This window comes from Taurulus bubalis (assembly GCF_910589615.1).
Source record: "Taurulus bubalis genome assembly, chromosome: 15".
In the NCBI taxonomy this organism is placed as follows: Eukaryota; Metazoa; Chordata; class Actinopteri; order Perciformes; family Cottidae; genus Taurulus; species Taurulus bubalis.
The window spans coordinates 15,090,078-15,113,500 of NC_136603.1; the positions used below are offsets into that span (position 1 = coordinate 15,090,078).

Below are 23,423 nucleotides of genomic sequence, written 5' to 3' on the forward strand. Positions count from 1 at the left end.
CAAATTAAAGCTGACCAAAGACACTGTTAAAAGTTGGTAATTATTCTTTCACAATCACCTTTCAAGCCTACAAAAGTAGATTTTCATTTTGGGTGGTGTGCCGCTTTATGTTTGTTCAGACTGTGGGCCTTTTTTCCAGTTTTGTTCACTGTTCCTCTTCCTCTCTCCTCTCTCTCTCTCAACAGTGTGCCCAAGGGCCGTTGAAAGCCCCCTTGGGGGAGTTTCATAAATACACACCGAACAAGAAAAGACTTCTGGACTATTGTTACCCTTTCTACACACTTTCTCGCACACAGACACGCACACACACGCACACACATACATTCACCCACACGCAGACAGGCGCACAAACCACCCACACAGACAAGGACATAGAGAGAATGTTGGAGGTCCAAGAGGAGAGGCCAGCGGCGGCAGGTACAGCAGCGACACATTTCAACAAGAAAGAGCGAGGGAAGAAAGAGCGAGAGGAGGCTAAGGACGGTCGGGGAAGCCTCTCCAACATTGGGAATCCTGTTCCTGGCTCCAGGAACGTGCGCGCAAAAGCGCCACTTGCACACACCGGCAGTCCTCACCAGCTCATCACTCCACCCTGTTCTGTAGTTCTGGGAGCACCATCAATGCACTCCAATAGGCTGAAGAACTCCCCGTCCACCAACACGCAGAGGTGAGTGTATTCTCACACTTACCACCTGTGGGGCTCGTGCTGTGATGCAGTTATTGAGTGCTGTGATGGTAATAATAAGCATGCGCTGGTTTGTGTGTATGTGTATAAGCATGTGAGATCCTGATGATTGTTTTACCAGCCTAATCAGCCAAACACCAATCTGAATGTTGATTAAAATGATGTCCACCGCACTATGTTAAACAGATTATTAGGGCTGCAACAACGAATCGATAAAATCGATAAAAATCGATTATCAAAAGTGTTGGCAAAGAATTTCATAATCGATTCGTTGTGTCGCGCGATTATTACGCCGGGCAGTAAGTCGCGAAGAAGAAAAAAAAGAGCGGAGCAGAGCAACTGGCCGGCCAGCGTTACTGAGATCGGAGTGAGACACGAGAAAAGCTGAGGTTGTGATGTTCTCAAAAATAGAAGATCTTTGACAAGTCGAGTCTTGGCCAATCAGCGTCTTCATGTTCCTCAAACTTGTTTTTAATGGAAGCTAGTCAGCTTGCTATCGCGTTAGCTAACGTGTTTGGTTGTGTATTGTCGTTAAAGTTACGTTATGTTCCGTTACAGTTCAGTCTTGCTTGTAAAAAAACGTAACGTGATGAAACATGCCGTCACCCCTCGGTCTGGTTCAGTTCACGCTGTCACTCGTTAACGTTAAACCGGCTCACCGGCGGATCTGGCTGCAGGTTTTTTTGTTTTTTTTACTCAAAGTAGAATGAAGCAAATCACGTAGTTGGGCTTAGCCAATAACGTGACGTCGTGGTCATAAGAGACCCAGAGTAAAAGAGTTTAAGAAAGAGGACGCTCTATATGGAGCAGTACAGCTTCCCTCTGTCCCAGTATTTCATACATATTGATAACGCAGGGTATGCTAAATGCAGCCTTTGGAGGGATCAATTACAGTAAAAAGGGCTCACATTTGGCAGATGTAAAGCATACATGTGTATGTTTTTAGTGTTAGTCCATTTTGTTGTTTTAATTAACAGCTCAGGGATGTTCAAGGAGCAACCTGTTTGTGCACTTTCTGAAGATGTTTTGCACTGTCACTTCTGTTTTTGAATAAAGGGTTGGAAATGAACGCTTTTTTGATAAAAACATTTTTTTATCCGATTCATCGAATAATCGAAAAAATAATCAACCGATTAATCGATTATTAAAATAATCGTTAGTTGCAGCCCTACAGATTATTGTCATGGCTGCGTAACATTGGGGTCGCCAGTGACACTTAATCAAGGATTTACCCTCTGCATTGTTGTTCTATACTTCTAACAGCTGATGACTGAAGTACTCAGTCGTGTCTTTCTACATCAATAAACATGTAAGTAGGCTTTCCTGGGGAAGCACAAGCTTCTGTCCAGTACATAAACCTGTTAAAGTAATTACAAAAATCTCCCATTATTGAAAAATGAATAAACATTAGCTGTCAGTGTTTATTAACAGTTTTGAAGAGAGAACACAAACAAATACTTAAAAAAAAAAGACTCACAGAGGCTACTAATGTAATGTAATGGATGGAACCATTTTCGTTAAAGATAAAAAAATATTTTTGTTCCATTATGCCAAGTTAAGCAGCGTTATGGCTGATATGATTGGTTGCAGAATGATTGGTATTTCCTTCATCCGGCAAGTCTACAGAAAACTTCAGCCAATGCCCTAAAACTGCATTTTTTTGTCATACTTTATAAATCGCAATGGGGAGATGCAGCCTATCTCAACAATTTGAGTCAAGTGGGTGAGCATCTATCTCTGAAGCAAGTGGCTTGGTCTGTGGTGGAAGGCTTTGTTACTTAACGTGCATGGTTTTTTTTTTTTTATGATTGAGGGGAATAGATCCATTGGATGTGATCAGTAGTGAAAATGAGTCTTAGTTGACACAAAGCTGAGCATGTCACTTTGGCCATACCTGTGCTGTTTAGCAGGCAAGTGCGGTCAGTTGTCATACAGATCCAAGATCAGCTTCTGTGCATCCTTATTTTACCTGCAAGGTCTTGATGCGTGATCCAGAGCTTTTCTAGGGTCAGGGAGTACACTGAGGTTGGAAGTTTTCCCTGCTGACTCATGGTTCTGGAGCCTCTGGAAACGGCTGGACTGCCAAAATACAGCTAGCTGTGTCTCTCTGTGAACGTACATAAAGTGTGTTAGGCTGCTTTTTGGACATGTTGGCATTTGTTTCATGCTACTTGTAAAAGTGTGTGCGTGTGCGCGCGTGCATGCATGCGCACATTTGGTAGAGGAAGAGAAAGACATAGAAAGAGATTAGGGTGTGGTAAGGGAGTTCTCTGCCAGTTGGATGTGTCCTGCCTGAACTGAACCGCTCTGAGCTAGTAAGCAGCAGTCATTTGTAGATGGCTTATGTCTCAACTGTCTGTACCTTCAGGTTTAACTTCTAAATTGTCCTGGTTTCCAATAGCAATAACCTAATATAGAGTTCTTGGATATCCATACCAAATGCCATTGTTCTTTTTTTCCCTTCTTTTTCCCTCTCCATTCTGTCCATCAGCCCTAAACCTAAGACGGACGCCATGGTACGCTCACCTCCCGTCATGTCCCCCTCCACTGCCACCCAGATAGACTCTAAAATGCCCAATCAGGGTAAACCAGGGAGCACTGGTAGCCAATCGCAGTCCTCACCCTGCGACCCCAAGACCCTGGGTTCCAAAGGGGCTCAGAATGTGACAGGGAGTATGGGGTTGAAGAACGGCCAGGGCCTGACCTCTGGCCCAAGCTCCAAGGTTAAAGTCAAAAGGGAGAGAAGCACCTCTGTGGAGTCGTTTGAACAGCCAGAGAGTGGCACACCCACTAGTGAGGAAAAAGGTAAGAATCAACCATTGTAGCCAGTAGTTGGTCAAATAATAATAATAATAATAATGATAATATGTCCAGCAGAAAGCTGGGATCAGAAATGGCAGTCAGCCAATTCAAATCTGAGACTATTGTAAATGTTTGTATTCTCACCAGAATGATTAAATAGTTGAACTAATGTAGGTGGGCAAGGTTCAGGAGTTACTTGATGTCTTTAGTAGCTATGCTTTCATGCTTTGTTACCAAACCATTGTGTTTCTTTTATACTGTACCACTGCATCATTTATTTATTTAGTTAAGTGCTGTACATGTAGTTATTTATTTTCTCATTGTCTCGAGAAGGCAACAGTTGGAAATCTGGAAATTTATACTTTGCAGTCACAGATTAGCTGAAGCCCACTGACGGTTGTGTGTGTGTCTTTGTGTGTCTGTACAGACAGCAGCAGGGTGAAGAGGATGTGTGTGGCAGAGAGGAGGCAGCCGTACAGTGGAGCTGACTGGTGCTCTGGGGGAGAAAGTGATGAAGATGACAAAGGATTCTTCAGTAAGTGTGTTAACATGTTCATTCAAGCATGCATAGAAGTCCCTCTGCTAATCAACTTGACTTATGGCAGCTCCTCAGTAGAACTACATTACCCATAGGCTAGTGCTGGTCTTAAAGCCATGGTCTTCCCTCCTGTCTCTCTGCAGACTGTAACTCCAGTGACGTGAAGCCCCAGGACTCCGTCACACATTCTACCTCCAACGCCGGACTCAGTCGCTCCTCCACACCCTCCCACAATGCACTGGGAGGCCAGGGCTCAACAACAGAGCCTGTGAGTGGCCAGAAACCCGCAACTAAACTCGTTTATGTCTTCACCACGGAGATGGCCAACAAGTAAGGAAGCTAACAGTTACTATTTGTGTATGTCACAGCTTGTTTCTTCCATACTATTGACTACCCAACTGCCCTCTCCAGCCATATTTTTTCCACTCAATTCGTAGTGCATCCATTGACTGCAAAGTCAAAATAATTATCCTTCTATTCATTACTGTGTTAGTTTGTCCAATTACATCTTAACCTCTGTAAATGTGGGGGGACTGCTACAAATGGCTGTAATTCCTAAACTGTTAATGGCATATTTTTTTTATATCCATTGAAATAAAGCTGGAAGTCTACGCTTCAAACACATATTGACTGCTTTATTTAAAATCATTGCAGTCGTGTAAATAGAAGATTATTTTTACAGTTAAAGCATATCTCTACACATTTTAAATAATAATGTGTTTATACAGCCTAATTAAATCATCTCAATACTTGAACCCTTTTTTTTGACGCAAGCAAAAGATACACCCACAGTGAAACCCTTTGTGGAAGTTTAGTTCAAAATTAAATAGAATTACCAACAATGTCAATTGCCTGAAGTGTATCTCTGTGCCTTTGTCATTAGTGGTTGTTGTTGTCTTTGATGTTTGTGTGTATGGCACTAAGATACTTGCTTCCCACCACTTCTCGTCCTTCCTCCAACTTTCCCAGTTATAGCCTAAATTTTGTGTGTGTGTGTGTGTGTGTGTCTGTGCGTGTGCGTGTGTGCGTGCGTGCAGACGCATGTGTGTTTCTCAGTGGGGGCTCACACTTAGATGTACACTGTTGGGAATTGCAGCTCAAAGCTGTGGATGCTCAATGGAAGGTGTGTGTGTGAAATAGTTTGCTTAGTTTGTTGACCTTGGCTTTACCTTCATGGTTTAGTACTCATTCATCCAGCTCACCGTCTTTCAAATGGACACACACACACACACGTCTTGTGTTTGATGACAGATATCTGACTGTCTGCCTTCTTGTCCACAGGGCAGCTGATGCTGTTCTAACTGGCCATACAGAAAACATTATTACCTTCCACATGAAAAACATCTCTAACAGCAAGGACAAAGCTCACCTCCTGGTAAATACTCTTTTTAAGACACATGTATATACTTGTATCCACCATCTTCCATGAGTGTCATAACTTAATCTTATTTCTATCACTTTCAGAACAATGCAGCAAACGCCCTTCGAAATGACTCCAAGCCTCCCCAGCAAACCCCGTCACATGCTCAAGATCAAAGCCACCAGCCTGGATCCAAGCCGTCCTTACCTGGCATGGCAGAGCCAACCACACCCCAGCCTTCAAACCAAGGGAGCCAATCTGGTGTTCTTCCACAAGAAGGGTCATCCTCCGCAGGCATGGAATCCAAAAATCTTCCCGGCAGTAGCCCAAATAACGTTACTGCTCCAGTTGACCAGGCCCCTGTCACCCAACCTGAGGCAGGCCTCAACCCTCCAACAGCAGTTGAGGGAGGGCAGGGTGGAGGCTCTGGTGGAGTGGGTCTGACACCTCAGCAGCAGCAACAGCAGCAGCAGCTGGCCCAGGAGCTGTTGAACATGGAGGCCAACACAGAGGGTCTGTCCCAAGAACAGTTAGAGCATCGCCAGCGCTCCCTACAGACCTTGCGAGATATTCAGCGCATGCTTTTCCCTGATGATCGTGATGCCCCACAAGCTGGGCCCCCACAGTCCCATGGTGGACCCCATGATGGAGGTCCTGATGGTGCACCCCGAAGGTCTGAGCAGGGCCCCTTACAGGCAATGATGGCGCAGTCTCAGAGTCTCGGACCACCAGGTGGGCCAGGAGGACCTCGCCCACAAGGTTCACCCTTTGGCCCACCCCATGGTCCACCCCATGGTCCCAGGGACATGCCCCCGTTTCCACAAGATGAAATGGGTGCACACATGGGAGGTCCAGGGGGCTGTGGAGATGGAGATCAGATGACCCCAGAACAGGTGGCTTGGTTAAAGCTACAGCAGGAGTTTTATGAAGAGAAGAGGAAGAAACAAGAAATGCAGCACCGGCCACTTCCTCCAGATATGATGATGCACCCCCATGGTCCACGTGGCATGATGAGAGGCCCCCCGCCTCCCTACCAGATGGGCCCGGGAGAGATGTGGGGAGGACCAGGTGGTCCACCAGAGCACTACCAGGAGCGCATGGGCATGGGCCCTGGCCCCGGCCCTGGCCCCAGAGGTATGCCCCCACATATGCAGAGAATGCCTGGTTTCTCTGGTATGATGAATCCGGAGATGGAGGGACCCCCAAGGCCTGGAATGGGCTGGCCTGACGACATGCCTCCCCGTATGGGAGATGCACGAGGCTTCCCTGGAGGACCTGGGGGAATGTTTGCTGGTCCAGGGGGTCGCGGTGAGCGTTTTCCAAATCCTCAGTCAGTCCAAGAAGCAATGTTCCACCAAGGTATGGGTGGAGAGAAGGGCATCCCTCCAGGAATGATGATGGACATGCAAAGGATGATGGGGCACCAAAGAGGTGGAATGGAACCTGGTAATGGCATGGGGATGTTTCCCAGAATGCCCGGTGATGGTCCTATGAGTCCATCGTCAAGGCTCCAGGGGATGGGGGGAAGAGAAATGGGACCTGAGTTTGGCATGGTGCCTGGCCCTGGGCCTCATATGCACCCCGCCAAGCTACGAGATCCCTCCATGAATATGAGTCCTGACGAGATCATGAGAATGAGAGGAGGTGGAGGACCTCCAATGGAGAACATGGGTCCACAAGGCCGGCCCATGCAGGGTCCTCCCTTCCCTGAGCAGTCACAACCAGGAGACTTTCCCATGGGGCCTGGGCGGCCCTTCCCAGGGGGTCCTGGAGGAATGAGGGGTCCGCATATAGACCAATCCTTTGGTCCAGAACACAGATCTACACCAACAGGAGGCAATGGCCGTATTAACCACCTCCCTCCTGCTGGTGGTCCTTCACAAGGTCAGAGGGGCCGCAAGCCAGCAGATCTGAATGTCCAAGGAGGAGGGGGAAACTCTCCCAATATCAACCCTCTTAAGTCCCCTCCTCTGAGGCAAGTGCAGTCTCCCATGATGGGCTCTCCCTCTGGAAACCTTAAATCCCCTCAGACACCGTCCCAGCTGGCTGGCATGCTCACCGGCCCCTCCGGCCCCAGTGCCCCTCCACCTCCTCAAGCTTCAGGACCAATGAAATCCCCCCACTCCATGATGGGATCAGCTGGTGCCTCTCCTGTTCATATGAGGTCTCCTTCTCTTCCAAACCCCTCTCCAGGATGGGCATCATCACCAAAGCCACCCATGCAGAGTCCTGGAGTACCACCTCAGGGTGGCAAACCTCCCCTCAGTATCACCTCACCAAACATGATGGGTTCCATGGAGCAAGGTATGAGTCTCTTTCATCCCTTTTCTGTTAAGCAGCACCTGCCTCTCCTTCTTACTTCTTAGTGTATATATATATTTAATTCCCCATATTTTTTTCAATGCATCTTTATTAAATGGAATAAAGGTAATATTGGGATGCCTTTTGTAAATGGTTTAATTTAATTTCATGTAGAATATGTCCCCTTTTAGTCTTTTGAAATCAGAATTAGTCTACAATACTGAAAAATGCAAAAATGCTTTTAGTTACATCTGTATGAGGGGTGGGGTTATGTGAATTATGGTCCAGTAGCTCCCTCTTGTGGCCACATCATTAAATCTCACTGAGCCTTAAGTAGCACATACTATTGCTTTTGTCATTACAAATAAAAACAATCTGCCAGAGAATGAAGTCTCAACTGCTAAGATTGCTCATCTGTCATGTCTTCTCTTTCCCATCATGTCATCCTCTAGGTGGTAACGGCCCTCCCTCAGCCCCTCCATCAGGGGCTCCATCTGGCTCTATGTCCCTCCCAGGCAACGTTCAGTCTGGCAGTCCGTACACCATACCCCCTGAGCCAACTCTATCCCAGAACCCTCTCTCCATCATGATGTCACGCATGTCCAAGTTTGCAATGCCCAGCTCCACCCCACTCTACCATGATGCCATAAAGACTGTTGCCAGCTCTGATGACGACTCGCCCCCGGCTCGCTCCCCTAACCTGCCTTCAGTGAACAATAATGGTACAACATCTGAAACATCTTTTTGTTCAATTTCACCCACCTTAGTGCATGTAGTGTATACATAATCACTTATTTGTGTCTCTCATTTACAGGTATGGGAATGAATCACCAAGGCAATCCACGTATGATGGGACCGGGAAATGCTGGACCCATGTCTGCCCTCAGCCCTCTGGGCATGAATCCAATGTCCCAGCCCCTCTCCCATGGCATGCCCCAACAGATGCCCTCTCCCAATGCTCCTAATATGGGCCCAGGCATGATGCCTCATGGCATGATGATACCACCAAATCCCCAAGACCCTGGTATGGGAAACCCCCAAATGATGGCCCAGGGACGCATGGGTTATCCTCACAGAGGCCAGGCATACCCCCTCACCCAGTCCCCTTCCCAGCAGGGCCCTTTCTCCCCGCACAATGGTCCTGGTCCCCAAGGTTTCCCTGGCCATCCCATGAGCTTTCAGGGAGAAGGACCTATGGGAGGACGGATGGGTAACATGCCTCACGGGGGTGATGGGGGCATGTGCAAGCCCAATACCCCTGGAGGGCCAGAGTTCAACAACATGCAAGGTGGATTTAGTGATGCAGACCTTCACGAGGTGATGCGGCCGGGAGCATCTGGCATTCCTGAATTTGACCTGTCCAGGATAATCCCATCAGAAAAGCCCAGCCAGACTCTGTCTTACTTCCCCCGAGGTGGGGGAGACAATCCTGGGGTGAAACAACCACACCCCTCCGGCTTCCCCATGCAGGGCATGATGGGCGATGGTCCACCGAGGATGGGGATGTCCATGCAGGGGATGGGGGGGATGCCAGGGGGGCCCGGCGGGGGAATGGGCCCCCAAGACATGCCAATGGGCAACCCTGGCCACAACTCGATGCGGCCCCCAGGATTCATGGGCCAAGGCATGATGGGCCCTCAGCACCGGATGATGTCTCCTGGGGGTCCAGGAGGGATGATGCAGGGGAGACAAATGGCCCATCCAGGCCCCGGTGGCTCACCTAACATGATGATGTCACTGCAGGGCATGGGCGGCCCTCCACAGCAGACAATGATGATGGGGGGTCAGATGAGGCCACGTGACATGGACATGGGGTTCAGTCCGGGCCCTGGAATGTTCTGATCTTACAGAAACCTTGTACGTAGAATGTTCTTGGACAATACACAAGGATGGAGTAAAGGTGACGGTGTGTGGAGAGTGTTCAGAAAACTCTGAACTCAAGTAAAGGAAGTATAATACAAGAGAGAGGATGTACCCAGAAACGAACAGAATGGAGCTAACCAGTCACCAAGTAATGTCCTGTGGGAACTATTCCAATGGAGACTCGGACAGGCCAGATTGGAGTACTTTTGCCACAAGAACATTTCATTTCGACTCGTGAACTTCAGAATGTATGGGATTGTTGTGCATCAATTTCGCAAAACTGTTCTTGTGTTTTTTGATTATCTGACTATAAAGATGACTTTCAACATCAAAGAGGAATCAACCTAGCTCAAAGTCAGCGTGGAGATGCTACAGTATATGTCTACTTTTTTCAAATAAAAAAAACAAACAAATTTGTCATGAAAGTGGTATGGAACAAGAGAAAGGAATAAGAAGAATTTGTGCTTTGTGAAGACTTTAGTGGAACTCCATCTTGTCTCTCGCTCCATTGTTTTGACTGTTTCTGTACAGTATATACGTGCGAGTGCGTGCGTGTGCTTGACAGACTGTATGTTTGTGTGGTATGTATGTGTCTGTATGTATAGGCATTCTATCAGTGACCTCTCAACTCCTCTTACCCAACTTTCATTGGGGGAGGAATGCCCCCTAAAAATACTGTACTGTTTACCATTGGTGGGCTATTCGAATTTTAGTCTATTTTAATTTCCTTTGTAACTCCAGTGTATAACAAACCAAACTATGACCTCATTAAGATAATAGTATTATTAAAAAAAGCACAAACATGGACCGTCTGCAGAAAGCGTCTTCTTTCTCTATGTTTATCATTGAGAGCAACACAATAAGTGTGAGGGTCCTGGCAGCTTTGCAGCACAACGATAATCCCCAGTCCATTTCAAATTGTCGATGACATTGGACTTGGTGCTCCAAAACTTTCAGGACTCAACTTTCGCCAGCGTGAATAATACTGCTAATACCCAGATGTGCTTTGTGTGTTCTTCTTGTTCCTGTTTTGCTTTTGACTCTCTTGTTGACTCTGGGTAATAATCATTCCCACAGCAATAATCCCCCCAATGGTCAGCAGAATGGGACAAGAGTCGCTGAATGCCACAGCAGGTATGCCCGGTATTCTAGAACTAGAGTTACGTAGATATGGTACAAATTAGAAAGGCAGGTGTGGTGTCCAGAGTGAGACACACAGAAATGTAAACACGTACTGCTAACCATCCAGCTGACTTCCTCTCTTTTCTCTATTGTATAAGCTTGTCATGTGTTTCTCCATTGGCTTTGGTGGAGAATAGCCTACCAGGGCTGTGGTTATGGACTACAAATAAAAGATATTGTTTTGGTACATACATGTTGTCTATGGTGTGTGTGTGTGTGTGTGTGTGTGCGTGTGTGTGTGTGTGCGTGTGCGCGTGTGCGTGTGCGTCCACATGGCTCTTGACTATTCACATTGTCAGTCATGTGGGCAAAGTGGTGTCTGTCATTCTACACGTCAAACCTGCTTTGCAACATCGAGCTAGAACAAATGGAGCAAGTCATACAGAGAAGCTGCATTGCCAGACAACATTTTATCAGGAGGTATTTAAGCAAGAGGACACCACACTTCCAAAATAGGTGCAAGCAGGTTGATGTATTTGAACTTTACTGCTTTACTAACCCATGTATTCAAGTTGTACTTGGCTGGTAGGAAAAGTACACGTGACGAGAGCCCAAAAAGAGACTTAAAATCGATTGAAATCTTTGAGTCACCAATGCAAACCTTTGTAATTTAAACAGTAGGTCACGGGAAAGTCTCTCTGATGAGGTACAACCTGTGTTGTTATAACACAGGTCTATATAATGGCCATGTATTTATGTATACATTATACTGTGGTCTGATGGTATAACAAATCCACACAAGAAGGCAACCTAATGTTTCAATCTTAAAACAAACCGTAGCAGAATTATTCAATTTCTGCAGATTCTACATGGTTATGAAGACATTCACCTACACACTAATGTACAAGCCCCAACATTAGTTGCAGTGCATGAACTGAATCGTATCTGGAGGAATTACATTATTTAATATGAAAGATTTAATTGTGAACACAACCACATTGTCAGCACAATTGCAGAGTGAGATTACGGCCAAAACACATTGCTGTTTGAGCAAACCTCACGTAGTTTATTACTGTTTGTTTATTTCATCAACCTAAATGATTTTACTGCCTTGGTTACATGGATGAGGAATTATGAAATTCCCTGGTGATGGAGTGAGAGAGGAAAATGTAAAAAACAAAAACATGATTCATGGTAACTGCCAGAGTGTAATGTCATGGATAGCACAGTGTTGAGACATGAGTGCTTGTTGATGGTTCAGGGTTCAGTCAGGCCTCCTTTGCTGTTACAAAGTGAGTGGTAGCCTTCAGAGCTCATCGAGTGTGCTGAGAGAACCTGCTTGAACTCCTCCAGGGGGCAGTAGACTCCACTACAACCTGGTATAAGTTGATCCTAGAAAGAGATAACCAACTTAAAGTAAAACACAACAGGGAAAAAAATGCAGAAGCTTATCAAATAAACAGACGCATTCTCATCACCTACCTGGCCTATGTATGACACTTTAACAAAGGGCTTGTTGGTCTCCTGGTGTTGGTGTAGCTCCAAAGTGATATCGGCAGCAAATGGTGGCCATTTCATGTCAAAAATCCCCAGAGCCATCAAACAGGGAATCAAAGTGGTATCATGTGCCGAGTATAAAAACAGCTTCCTGAGGGAGAGAGAATTTTAACAGTGGAAAGTTTAAAAAAACCAAACACAATGAAGTTTGAGCAACAAATGGGTGTGTCCATCCAGAGGGGTCAAACCTGTCTGGTGCCGATAAGGTGCCCTCAAGTTTCTCATCAATGTTGGTTAACAATGAGTGCAGGAGGGGTCCCACACACAGCTGCAAGTTCTCCCTGCTAAAATCAAAGCAGAATAATTCAAGCTGGCCTGTTATACTCATAATAATGGTCTACAATGGTCTGCTGACTTTGCTTGATCTAACCTGTTGTTGTGTTGATACACATGGTAGATCATGTCCACAGCTCTCTGTTCCACTTTATTCCTCCAGGTGTCCAGCACTGACGGGCAGGGCAGGCCGTGCGCCTGTTAATGTGCAGAGACTTGAGTCAGTATCACCTCTGCAGCTGAGCAACACAAACCTCAAAAGGAAAACAAACATGACTAAAGATTTGCTCAATGTTTTCCAGGCGTGAAAATATTTATCTTGCTGTTGAGATATTGTTTTACAGGTGTTCCCCTTAAATCGTACTCATTTTCCAAAATGGTGTTTATTACGGGAAACTGTCAGTATTGAACTGTGACAGTAAAGTAGTGTAGTAGCTTTATTTACTTTAGATGTATTGACTAACAAATGTGTTGCTTTAATTTGTTTGTTAGTTTGTATGAGTTCCAATAGGGAAAGGGGAAACAATCAGAAAATTCAGGAAAGACCCATAATGTCGCCCCTCTGTCTTGTTTCAGACCTCGTCGTTGCCCCATTATGCACATTTATAGTAAAAGATGGGTATGTTAACATAACATGCCCTCTAAAGTCTGATATGCAAAAAAAATAAATTTGCTGTCTCTCGTCCAGTAATGTATAACTTTCACCAACTGAATTAGTATTTATGTTAAGATATCTTCAATTAAAGCCATGAGTAAATATCCTTAATGTTTAAACTCAAATCATGCAGAACATGTCTAGAAACTTGATGAACTCTGTTGTGGAGGTTCATCTTGCATAAGGAGCAGCTTGCCAGGTGCCTGACTCCAGCCAGGCCAAGTCCTCATAATAATGGTATGTATTCTGATAGCTTGTGGTGAGACCTAATAAAAGTCATATGAATCATGATGCGGCAGCGTCACCTCTCTGGCAACCATGTCGTCCCTAATGAGGATGAAGTCGATGCGCTGGTGAGCAGCAATGCCCAACGCGCTCTGGATGCTCTGCAGGTCTGCTGCTATGTCTGGCAGAGTGGACGACTCTGCCCAGCGGTGGCTGCACAGAACACACAGTGTCAGCCACGAAACACAGACACGCCATGACAACCTGTCACAGGCATCTCAACTCAAGTTTTGGGTAGAGAGTGCAAAGGATGTGTTGAGGCCTGGTGTGAAAATATACTTTACATACCTGACTAGGATTTTGAGCAGCTCACATCCATGATAGTTAGGATACAGGATTTCAGACACTGACTCCGTTGTTAATATAGGGACAATTTCTTTAGGTAGAACAAAAGATTACAAAAACAGATTAGATGAGATCCAGAAAATAATAAAAACATCATGCACATATGGCTTTCTAAACTACCTGTTTGTTTTTGCAGGAAGAGCCCTGCGACCAGGCACTTGGCAGATTCAATGGTCCTCACGATGTTTGTGGAACGCACACTAAAATGAAAAAAAAACAGCTCATTGGAGGCAGCCAACTTCAACAAAATAAAGCATTTAGGCCGATATCCTTTGTGCGTATAAGCACAATGTTTCAAAACTGTTGTGTCCAGAAAAGTGCAAGTGTCTCTTGCTATCCTTCATGATTTGCAACACTTACTAGACCTCAGCCGGGCTAAAGGTGGAGCTGAGGAACTGGGTGTCCTCAATGTATCTACTCCTTAGCTTCTTGCCCAGCTCATACAGCTGCTGCATGCCCACTGTGGTCAGCTGACCGGGGAACGAGCCACCCTGCCAGTTGCAACAAATAGGATCAAGTTTTACTCACAGATGTGATCTAACAAACACACACGCCTGCGATAGCATGCAGGAATCCAGAGTGAGTGTCGTACAAGGATGGCAGGAGTCCATACTGCGGGATTTTAGTTTTCTAAAGCTAAATCCAGTGCAGTAAACCTCTTTAGCAAAGAAGCTAACTCGGCGCAGGAAACTATAATTTCTATGGGCAGAGGCTGGCAAACATATCTCACTGGGAAGCTCTACACACAGTTCAGCAGCGTTACAGAGAGGTGTTGAATGAATGAACCCGCTTCAATGTCATCTGTGAGGCTTTGTAATGAATCCTGGAGGCCACTAGAGGGAGGGAGGAAGGTTTCCGAATCCACAAGGAGCTTAAACATCTATAAAGTAAAATAACATCTAAATATACAGAGACTATGGAAAGTGTTGAATCCAAAATCACCCGTTGATTAATTGTGCACAGGTAATTAAATAATATTAAACATCAGGCGTTTACCACATCATATTTTAACTTGGCATAGCAGAAAAAGCCCAGTAAAGGTCCAAGTAAACTTTGCCAGACTGCTCAACGTCAGAGCCCTGGCACAGGAACAGCTAATCTGACTTTTTACACTTTTCTATCTCTAGCATGTCTACATTATCCTCACACAAAGCCTCTTCCCAAGAACCAACTAAACAAGTTGCTGCACGTGAACGTGCTCCTTCAGATCTCTTCCTGTCTGACCACATCGACACAACAAAGCACACCTACGTTCAGTACGTTTTTCCGATAGCTGTCTTCTACAGGAGCTAGGGGTCTAGGGCCACCATGAAGGTCTGTCACTTCATAGTTGATGTGGGTGTGTGCTGGAGGCTCCAAGAGCGTTGGCACCCATTGAGCCTTGAGCAAACAAAGAATTGTGATACAGTGATTACGTAACACAACATCACTTTTATAGATACAAGCATTAACATGTTGAGGAAACACAGAAAAGGAGTTGTACCTCCATAACACCAGGTATTGACTTTAGCGGAGTTCGAGCACCATGTCGGAACAGGACCTGGACCAATTTTAGTTCGTAGGGAGAACTAGGATTTGTTTGAGCCGAGGGGCAACTGGAAGCAACCTGGTCCGATTCAGTTTGCTTCTGCGACCACAGCATTGAACCAAAAGCCACCGACACCGAACCTATAACACCGGCTTTGGTCCAAAGATTCCTCATGGCTAAACTGTGAAACAAACAGAGATATTGTATTAGTGTCTGAAGGAACTACACACGCATTACGGTTATTATTAAGAGGAAGATTAAGAAGAACTTTAATAATGAGAGTAGCGTTAACAGAAATAAATCATTTTCAAGAACAATATCCATGCATGAACCCTGTACAACGAACATCCGCTGTTGGGAACAATCAGTTGCATTCCTTGCTGAGAAATCTCTGACATTGTCCTCAGATTTGTAGAACTAGCTTCATTCCCTCGGCTCACCTTATCTGGGTGAACCAAAGTTGGTTTGTCCTCCTTCCTCAGTGTCGCTTTCTAACCTATGCTTATGTCATATACCCGCTAGAGCGCTAGAGTGTAACCAGCTTGTAAAATATACTCCTGTGAGTTTAGGAATGACAGTGGAAAGTTTGGTGTATGTCAGTGCTTCTGAGTATGAGACAATAACTCATTTTGAGAAAACATTGTACTGTACAATTCCATAGGTTTTGCCACACACTACAAGTGAATAGAGTATAGAATTAATATCATCATAAAACTTCCCCAGCTAATTACTTACATTTAGATAATTAGTTTTTGCATTACAAGTTCTCAGTTGTCATGTTTACATTTGTTAGGAAAATATACAGATGTCTACAATAATAATTGTGGATAAGAAATAACATTCATTTTCACTTAATAGTATACAGTAATAATAATAATAATAAACAATAATAATAATAATATGTAATACTTAATCTAAACTTTTACTTTGTTCTATACCAATACACACTGTTTTTTAACATGGAAATATCATAATCAAATACAAATCTATGCAACCTGCTGCATGAACCATTCCATTACGTTTTATTTACGTCACTACTCAAGTCCACACTGCCTATAGAAGATATGTGATTGTGTGTGTGTGTGTGTGTGTGTGTGTGTGTGTGTGTGTGTGTGTGTGTGTGTGTGTGTGTGTGTGTGTGTGTGTGTGTGTGTGCGCGCGCGCGTGTGTTTATGTAACACATTCGGTACTTAAAGCGGATGTTACGTAGCTCCCTCACAAAAGGAGAAAGTTAGGTTTAAGCTGCGTCGTATAGTTACATGCATTACTGGAACAACTGCATAATATGTATGTATGTATGTATGTATGTATGTATATGTATACATATATATATATATATATATATATATATATATATATATATATATATATATATATATATATATATATATATATGTTTGTTTGCAAATGCTTATCACAATTTCTCAAATTCAGTTTCCAATTATAACAAATACAAAACAGAGAAAAGCAGCAAACGCTGTTGCATCTGAGCGCAGGGACCAGAGACGGGTTTGTTGACCCACTAATGTTGACGTTTCCGTTTTATCTCCGCTGTCAGCTGCACTGCATCATGGACGGACCCGTCACATGGGACATCCCGTCAGGTCCGACGAGGTCCGGGCAGAAATGACCAGGCAGCAGCTCGACTGTGTCTCTCGTTTTACATGTTTCCTCACTTCATCCACCTTAACCGTTAGCTCTCCCACAGACTGTGAGCTTATGATGACCCACGCCACCACCTCGGGCCGGTCGCCAAACACCGTTTAATGAGAACTACTTTCCACGCGAGGCTCGTCGCGACGTGATGACATGAGGTCTGACCTCCGCCAGTCACCCGAGATAACGGCCCCATGACGGCGCAGCGCACTCTTTTGAAGAGGTGATGAAGTGATGATAGCTACTTACTTTCTTTGGCGAAGGTCTTCTGCTTCTCTCGACAGGAAACACAGCGCGCAGGAAACGAAAGGTCCTCTCTCTTCACGTTAGACAACTCTTCCCACCGCTTCAAGTCAGAGACATGTCGGGAACTGTAGGGCAGCAAATGCCACTGTACGTTGAAAGTAAAGGTGAGCGCGAGGTGGACGGAACTACATTTCCCAACGCCCACAATGGGATCGAGCTTCTTCTTCGTCTTCTTCGTCTAAAGAAGGAAAATGTGCATTAAAGCGCGCTGATGCCACCTACAGGTGTGTCTGCATGGCATTTGATACGCAGTACAACATCCAGCCGTAACAGTTGTATGCAGTTTATACATGTTTTATACATGGGAAGCCAAGAATATTTTCATTATTGAGAAAATAACCAGAAAATATACAACTGTTAATTTACAATAAACTTAATTATGCATATATATATATATATATAATATATATATATATATATATATATATATATATATATATATATACATATATATATATATATATATATATATATATATATATATATACACACATATATATATATATATATATATATATATATATACACATATATATATATATATATATATATATATATATATATATATACACATATATATATATATATATATATATATATATATATATATATATATATATATATATGATGAATAATTAATGTTAATTAATTCACGTCGCTATACGACGCAGCTTAAACCTAACTTTCTCCTTTAATGAAAAATAAATTAATAATATATATATAATTATAGTTTAGTAAGAAATAAATAAAAAATGTGTATATTGAATGTGACAGCTTCATCCTTTTGAATGTTATCCTCCTTTATGTTTTTATTATTTATACTTTTAAATTCAAGTAGGACATATTGTATAGTTGTTATTCCACCCCATGAATTTGACAGCCACATTTCCAAAACATATCCAATATGATACATTGTTTTAGCCAGTATACAAAATAGTAAAACATAGCTGCTACAGGTCTGTGCGTCATGAATGATAGTTCAACCATATCTGTAATAATATAAAACACAGACAAGATTGTACTGCTTATACTCAAATTACATTAGTATTCACTTTTGATGAAGTATTGATCACTTCTTGCACCACTGAATAAAACCCACCTTCCATCTTGAATGCAGATTATTCTAATTTGAAAGCCCTGTAGCAAATACTTTCACCCAACATTCATCCCCAGAGAAGGGACATTGACATTATTCATAGACGTGACGAAATGTGAGCACTGAATATTATTGGGTGTATTGTTGTATCCAAACCAAACCAAACCAAACCAATGGGGGTGGTTATTGGACTGCATTTATATAGCACTTTTCTATTTTTAACAGCCAATCAAAGTGCTTTTTAACACAAGTGAGCATTCACCCACTCACACACACATTCACACACTTGTGACAGAGGTCACCATGCAAGGTGTCTGTTTTTCCTGCATGTGTAATACATTCACATGCATACCCACAACAATTTGGGATTTACTCCCCTGCCCAAATTAACTTTGACATGTAGACCACATGGGGCCAGGGATTCAACCAACCGATCAGTGCACGGCCACCCTTAATCCTGAGTTAATAGATGTAATATATTCGGCCCCACCAAATACCTCTTATCAGATCATAAAAAACAGCCTCAGTTTTGGCCCGAGGTGATTTACAGAGAGAATATTCTATTGGACAGCAGTGTGAAGTCATCACCCTGACTACTGCTATGAAATATAAGCTGTGTATAGCATGACCTTATTAAATGATAATAACATCTGGTGAATCGGATATGCAACAAATAAATAAAATGGCAGCATCTACTGTAGCTTTTCTTTCCACTCAGCTTGTGACAGACCAAGTTGGATATTAGCGCTCAGCTTCCTGGCAGTGATGGCGAGACAGTCTTTGTTTGTGTAAATACTGCACATCCCCTGCAGTCTGTCAGCTGCAGCTCCTTTCTGGTGAGAACAGACTGAGAAGTGCCATTGGTGATAGGATGCTGATCTAGAGATGCAGGAAACCCTTCTATGCTCTTCAACATCTCCTCTTGTTTATTTGCACTTACCATTTCTATATTAACCACAAGATTGTCTGAGTTCTGTGTTATTCAGTGTGCATTTAATATATCAGTTAGTAACACACATCTGATGTTTCATAAAGATCTAAGAAGTATTTGCATTAATCACACACCGTGAGGACAACAGAGCACATTGTACAGTTGATGATTTATTTATTTGTGTTGAGTTAGTGATGATATTTATTGCATAAAAGTATGTGTTAAAGAACCAAAAACAAACAATAAAACAAGATTTCTGTGTTTCATATGAATGTTTGCTGTGCAAGATAAACATAAACAACCTGTACATTGATTCAGCAAGAGACCGGAAACGAAATAACATACATTCAAAGATATCAACTGAAACATAAATTGCATAGGAACAAATTCACTATTTACAACAAACTGAAAAGCACAAGTGCAATGTTGCCACCTAGTGGCCGGATCTTGTCATGACAGCATCCAAGCCGGACCTCTTTTTCTTTTCCCTTCAATCCCTCTTGATAGGGAACATCCTAAAACAACACATTCTGCACGCGAAGCCTCCTGCCAGTTATATAACTAATGAATACAGTTTTACTCACACCTTTTAATTTTTTTATTTTAAAGTGATTATTATTGAGATACATTTAATGTTTGATGACCTGTGTAGTGCAATCAGGTTAGCAAGTCAACAGATGGCTTAATCGAAATTCACAGTCTTTTTGTAAAATCTGCATAAAAACATGTCATACGAAAGACATTTATTTTCACACTTTTTAAGGCACTTTACCTTTATTCACTGCATATGCGCTGCATAACAACATCTAATTCATATACCGGCAAGCTTCACAGTATATTGCATATTAAGTCCATCCATCCATCCATCCATTATCAGCCGCTTATCCGGGGTCGGGTCGCGGTGGCAGCAGGTTCAGCAGGCCGACCCAGGCTTCCCTCTCACCTGCAACACTTTCCAGCTCATTCTGGGGGATCCCGAGGCGTTCCAAGGCCAGCCGGGAGATATAATCCCTCCAGTGTGTCCTCGGTCTTCCCCGGGGTCTCCTATATATATTAAGTCCATGTTTTCTCTAAATGTCTCATCTCTCATTTCTATGCAGTGGCAGGACAAAACTATTGTAATTCATTGAATAGTTGACATTTGAGCTATATTTTTGCTTTCTAATGAAATGGTTTCCCTAAGTCATCTCACACCAAGCACCAAGCATCATGGCATTTTCACTTAATTGTCCTTTTGTATCTCTCTTGGCTTTAACGCTTTTACTAAAACATAAATGTGCAATATACAGGTATCACACCTGTTACCCTGTTCGAAAAATATTTTTCTTTTGCAGTTTGGTTTTTCGAGCTCAGGGACAGTTTGGTTTACACACACTATCTGCTCACAGAGCTCACACATGTCAAGTTCACATGGTCCACTTACAGATCTCAGTGTCTCTTTCTAAAGTGAACATTTAGTCCATCCTCTATGATCAAGTCTCTGGCTTCAATGCCAGAGTTTGCATAATTAGCCTCACACTTTGACCTGTTCACTCAGTAATAACACTCAGAATCCTCTTTGGGTCTTTCTAAACTCATCTTTCTGCCCTTTCTCTTTGGTTGTGAGTTTATACTGCTAGGTCATCCTTGCGAGCTCGGCTGCTGGTGCCACTGGTCCTGCTCAGGCGGCGTTTGTCCTTCATGTAGCTGGAGTGCAGCAGCGGCGATGGGGAGCAGCCTATGGCCAGCTCTGAGGACACTTGGTCGTATCTCATCCTCAAGAAGTCTTCCTCATCCTCCAGGTTGTCGCAGCTGTGATGCCGCTCTGTGGCCAAGTTCACTGAGTTCTGCTGCAGCGCCATCCTGTTGTTGAAGGGATGAGAGGCCATAGAGGTCATGGGGTTCATGGAGCTCGGGGCTGCCAGGCACTGGCTGAAGTCAGGAGGTGGGGTGCAGGAGACTGAGGGCAGAGGTGGGCTGTTGGGCTCCAAGGCCGCGGACACCATCACAGTTCTGTGGTTGCTCTTCTGCAGCCTCTTGTTGCGTAAACACCTCCTGGCGCTCTTCCAGCTAAGGTGGTAGAGCTCCAGCACAGAGAGCAGCAGAGACACACCGGCCACCACCAGCATGAAGATGATGAAGACGTTCTTCTCTGTGGGCCGGGACATGTAGCAGTTGACCGTGTTGGGGCAGGGCCAAGACTCACACTGGTACAACGACCTGAGGAACACCCCATAGATCTTGTACTGTACCACGATAAATGTCACCTCCATCACTAAGCGAATCATGATGCTCAGGATGTACGTCTGCAGCAGCGCTCCTTTCAAGCGAACACGGCCAGTCCCATCATTTGCCATTATTCTTTCGCTCACCTTCTGCTGGAGGTATTCCTTCTCCCCCTCCAGGTCGTCTCCGCTTTCCCCTCTCTCTTCACTCTGCTCCTGCCCCATTCTCCGCAGCTTCTCCTCCCTGCGCACAATGTGCATGGCGTGGCCCATGTAGATGAGGGACGGCGTGGAGACAAAAACAATCTGCAGCACCCAGTAGCGTATGTGGGCGATGGGGAAGGCAGTGTCATAGCACACGTTGGTGCAACCAGGCTGCAGAGTGTCGCACAGGAAATCACTTTGCTCGTCACCCCAGGATGACTCGGCTGCTGTGCCCAGCACCAGGATGCGAAAGATGAAGAGGACGGTGAGCCAGACCTTCCCGACCGAGGTAGAGTGCTCCTGAACCTCCTCTAGGAAATTCCCCAGGAGACTCCAGTCGCCCATCACTGCTCACAGGTCGAACACACACCTGAGATAAAAAGACTGGAGCAGGAGGAGAGAAAGTGCGAGAAGGAGGTGCAACAGAGGTGATAAGGTGAAGTCACTGAGGGGAAGAGGGGAAGGATGAACTGAGCAGAGATGAGGGTAAACAAGAGAAAGAAGAAATAAAGACAATCAGTCATAGACAGATAGGTCCTCTATACTGCTGCAGATGAAATGACATTGGTGTGTGTGGGGCATCATAAAAATAGCTTCTCTGCCTGTGAATTGCTTGAGGGCTGGACACCATGGCATGAGAACAAACATTTTCCCATGAGCTAGAGAGAGAGAGAGGCCGAGGAAGTCCGGGAGTCATTTAAAAGTAAATAATGAGGTTGATTTAAGAAAAATGGCTCAATATTAAACTATGTGTGGGTTTACGTTCCCCATGTCCAACTCCAAATGATGTATGACAGACAGACAGAGAGTGTAACAGGCCATCTCAGGGCATGTCAAAGCTAGGAGACTTTGTCCTTTCAATGCTGTGACCCGGCCTGAGCTGCGCGGCATCCATCTTGCCTGTGGCCCATGACCAGCAGACTTCACTCACGACGACAGCAGCTTTGATGTCCGCTGTCCTCTCTGCGATAATGAAAACCTCCTCCACGCTGCTTTCTGGATCTATCTGAGAGCGTCAATCAGATCTCTTCATCTATCCAATGTGTGTTTGTGTGCTTTCACCTGCAGCATTAGTGAGAGTTTGGGTCAGACCCAAATATGGCAGTGACAGGCTGACGAGTCTGAGCCAAGAATGACCCTATAAGGTAGTCGACGAGACAGCTTTATGGGTGGAATAACTGACCCCCATCATTGAGGGGTTAAGAAAACCCATCACATTCCATTGAGGGGTGACCTTTGACATCTAAATGCACTCTGTCCCTTTTCCTGCTGTCAACTTTTATTTTGGCTATTAGAGATCAAAGCTAGATTAATTATAACATATAAGGACGGCTGAAGGTAACAGTTTGACAGGTTTTTCCAAACACGTCACACATCTGAAGTTTCTGCCCTACTTGGCAAGGTTATAGAAAACATAGTATACACTTCTCAAAAGCTGTGTGTTACGACAGACTGTTATTTTAATAGTGTGCCATGTAGGCTTCACAGTATAATCACTATAATCCCAGTGTGTGAAAAAAGACAAACACAGAGTTAATATTCTCTCTTACCACCTCTCAATTCCCTCCAAGTGTCATCCATAAGCAGTTGCCTCCATAAGCTGTTCCTCCCATTGTATAGTCCACTGTGCAGGGCTTTGACTTGCCTCACTGATACTGACACAAGTTATGTGTGAGAGATAGATGGTCTAATGACCCCCAGGCTGTCACTCC

The 23,423-nt window shown here is 44.2% G+C and overlaps 3 protein-coding genes across 3 annotated transcripts; 1 reads left to right on the top strand and 2 right to left on the bottom strand.

Moving 5' to 3' along the window:
* Positions 1-380: 380 nt before the first annotated feature.
* bcl9 (BCL9 transcription coactivator) lies at positions 381-10,886 on the top strand (the record flags this gene model as incomplete). The annotated part of the gene is made up of 8 exons (XM_079231435.1): positions 381-667; positions 3,177-3,490; positions 3,915-4,022; positions 4,169-4,355; positions 5,307-5,400; positions 5,490-7,689; positions 8,139-8,408; positions 8,501-10,886. 8 exons carry the CDS (start codon positions 381-383, stop codon positions 9,526-9,528), a joined length of 4,488 nt encoding a protein of 1,495 aa, XP_079087561.1. The 3' UTR covers positions 9,529-10,886.
* Positions 10,887-11,198: 312 nt separating this feature from the next.
* On the bottom strand, positions 11,199-17,245 carry acp6 (acid phosphatase 6, lysophosphatidic). The gene is made up of 11 exons (XM_079230662.1): positions 17,220-17,245; positions 15,270-15,495; positions 15,038-15,166; positions 14,147-14,277; positions 13,907-13,986; positions 13,730-13,817; positions 13,462-13,594; positions 12,599-12,699; positions 12,417-12,512; positions 12,154-12,319; positions 11,199-12,063 (listed from the first exon to the last, which is right to left on the bottom strand). The coding sequence occupies exons 2-11, from the start codon at positions 15,486-15,488 to the stop codon at positions 11,929-11,931; spliced, it is 1,278 nt and encodes a 425-aa protein (XP_079086788.1). The 5' UTR covers positions 15,489-15,495; positions 17,220-17,245; the 3' UTR covers positions 11,199-11,928.
* A 3,665-nt stretch (positions 17,246-20,910) lies between these two features.
* Positions 20,911-22,056, bottom strand: gja5a (gap junction protein, alpha 5a; the record flags this gene model as incomplete). Its single annotated transcript, XM_079230795.1, has 1 exon — positions 20,911-22,056. One exon carries the CDS (start codon positions 22,054-22,056, stop codon positions 20,911-20,913), a length of 1,146 nt encoding a protein of 381 aa, XP_079086921.1.
* Between the last annotated feature and the right edge of the window lie 1,367 nt (positions 22,057-23,423).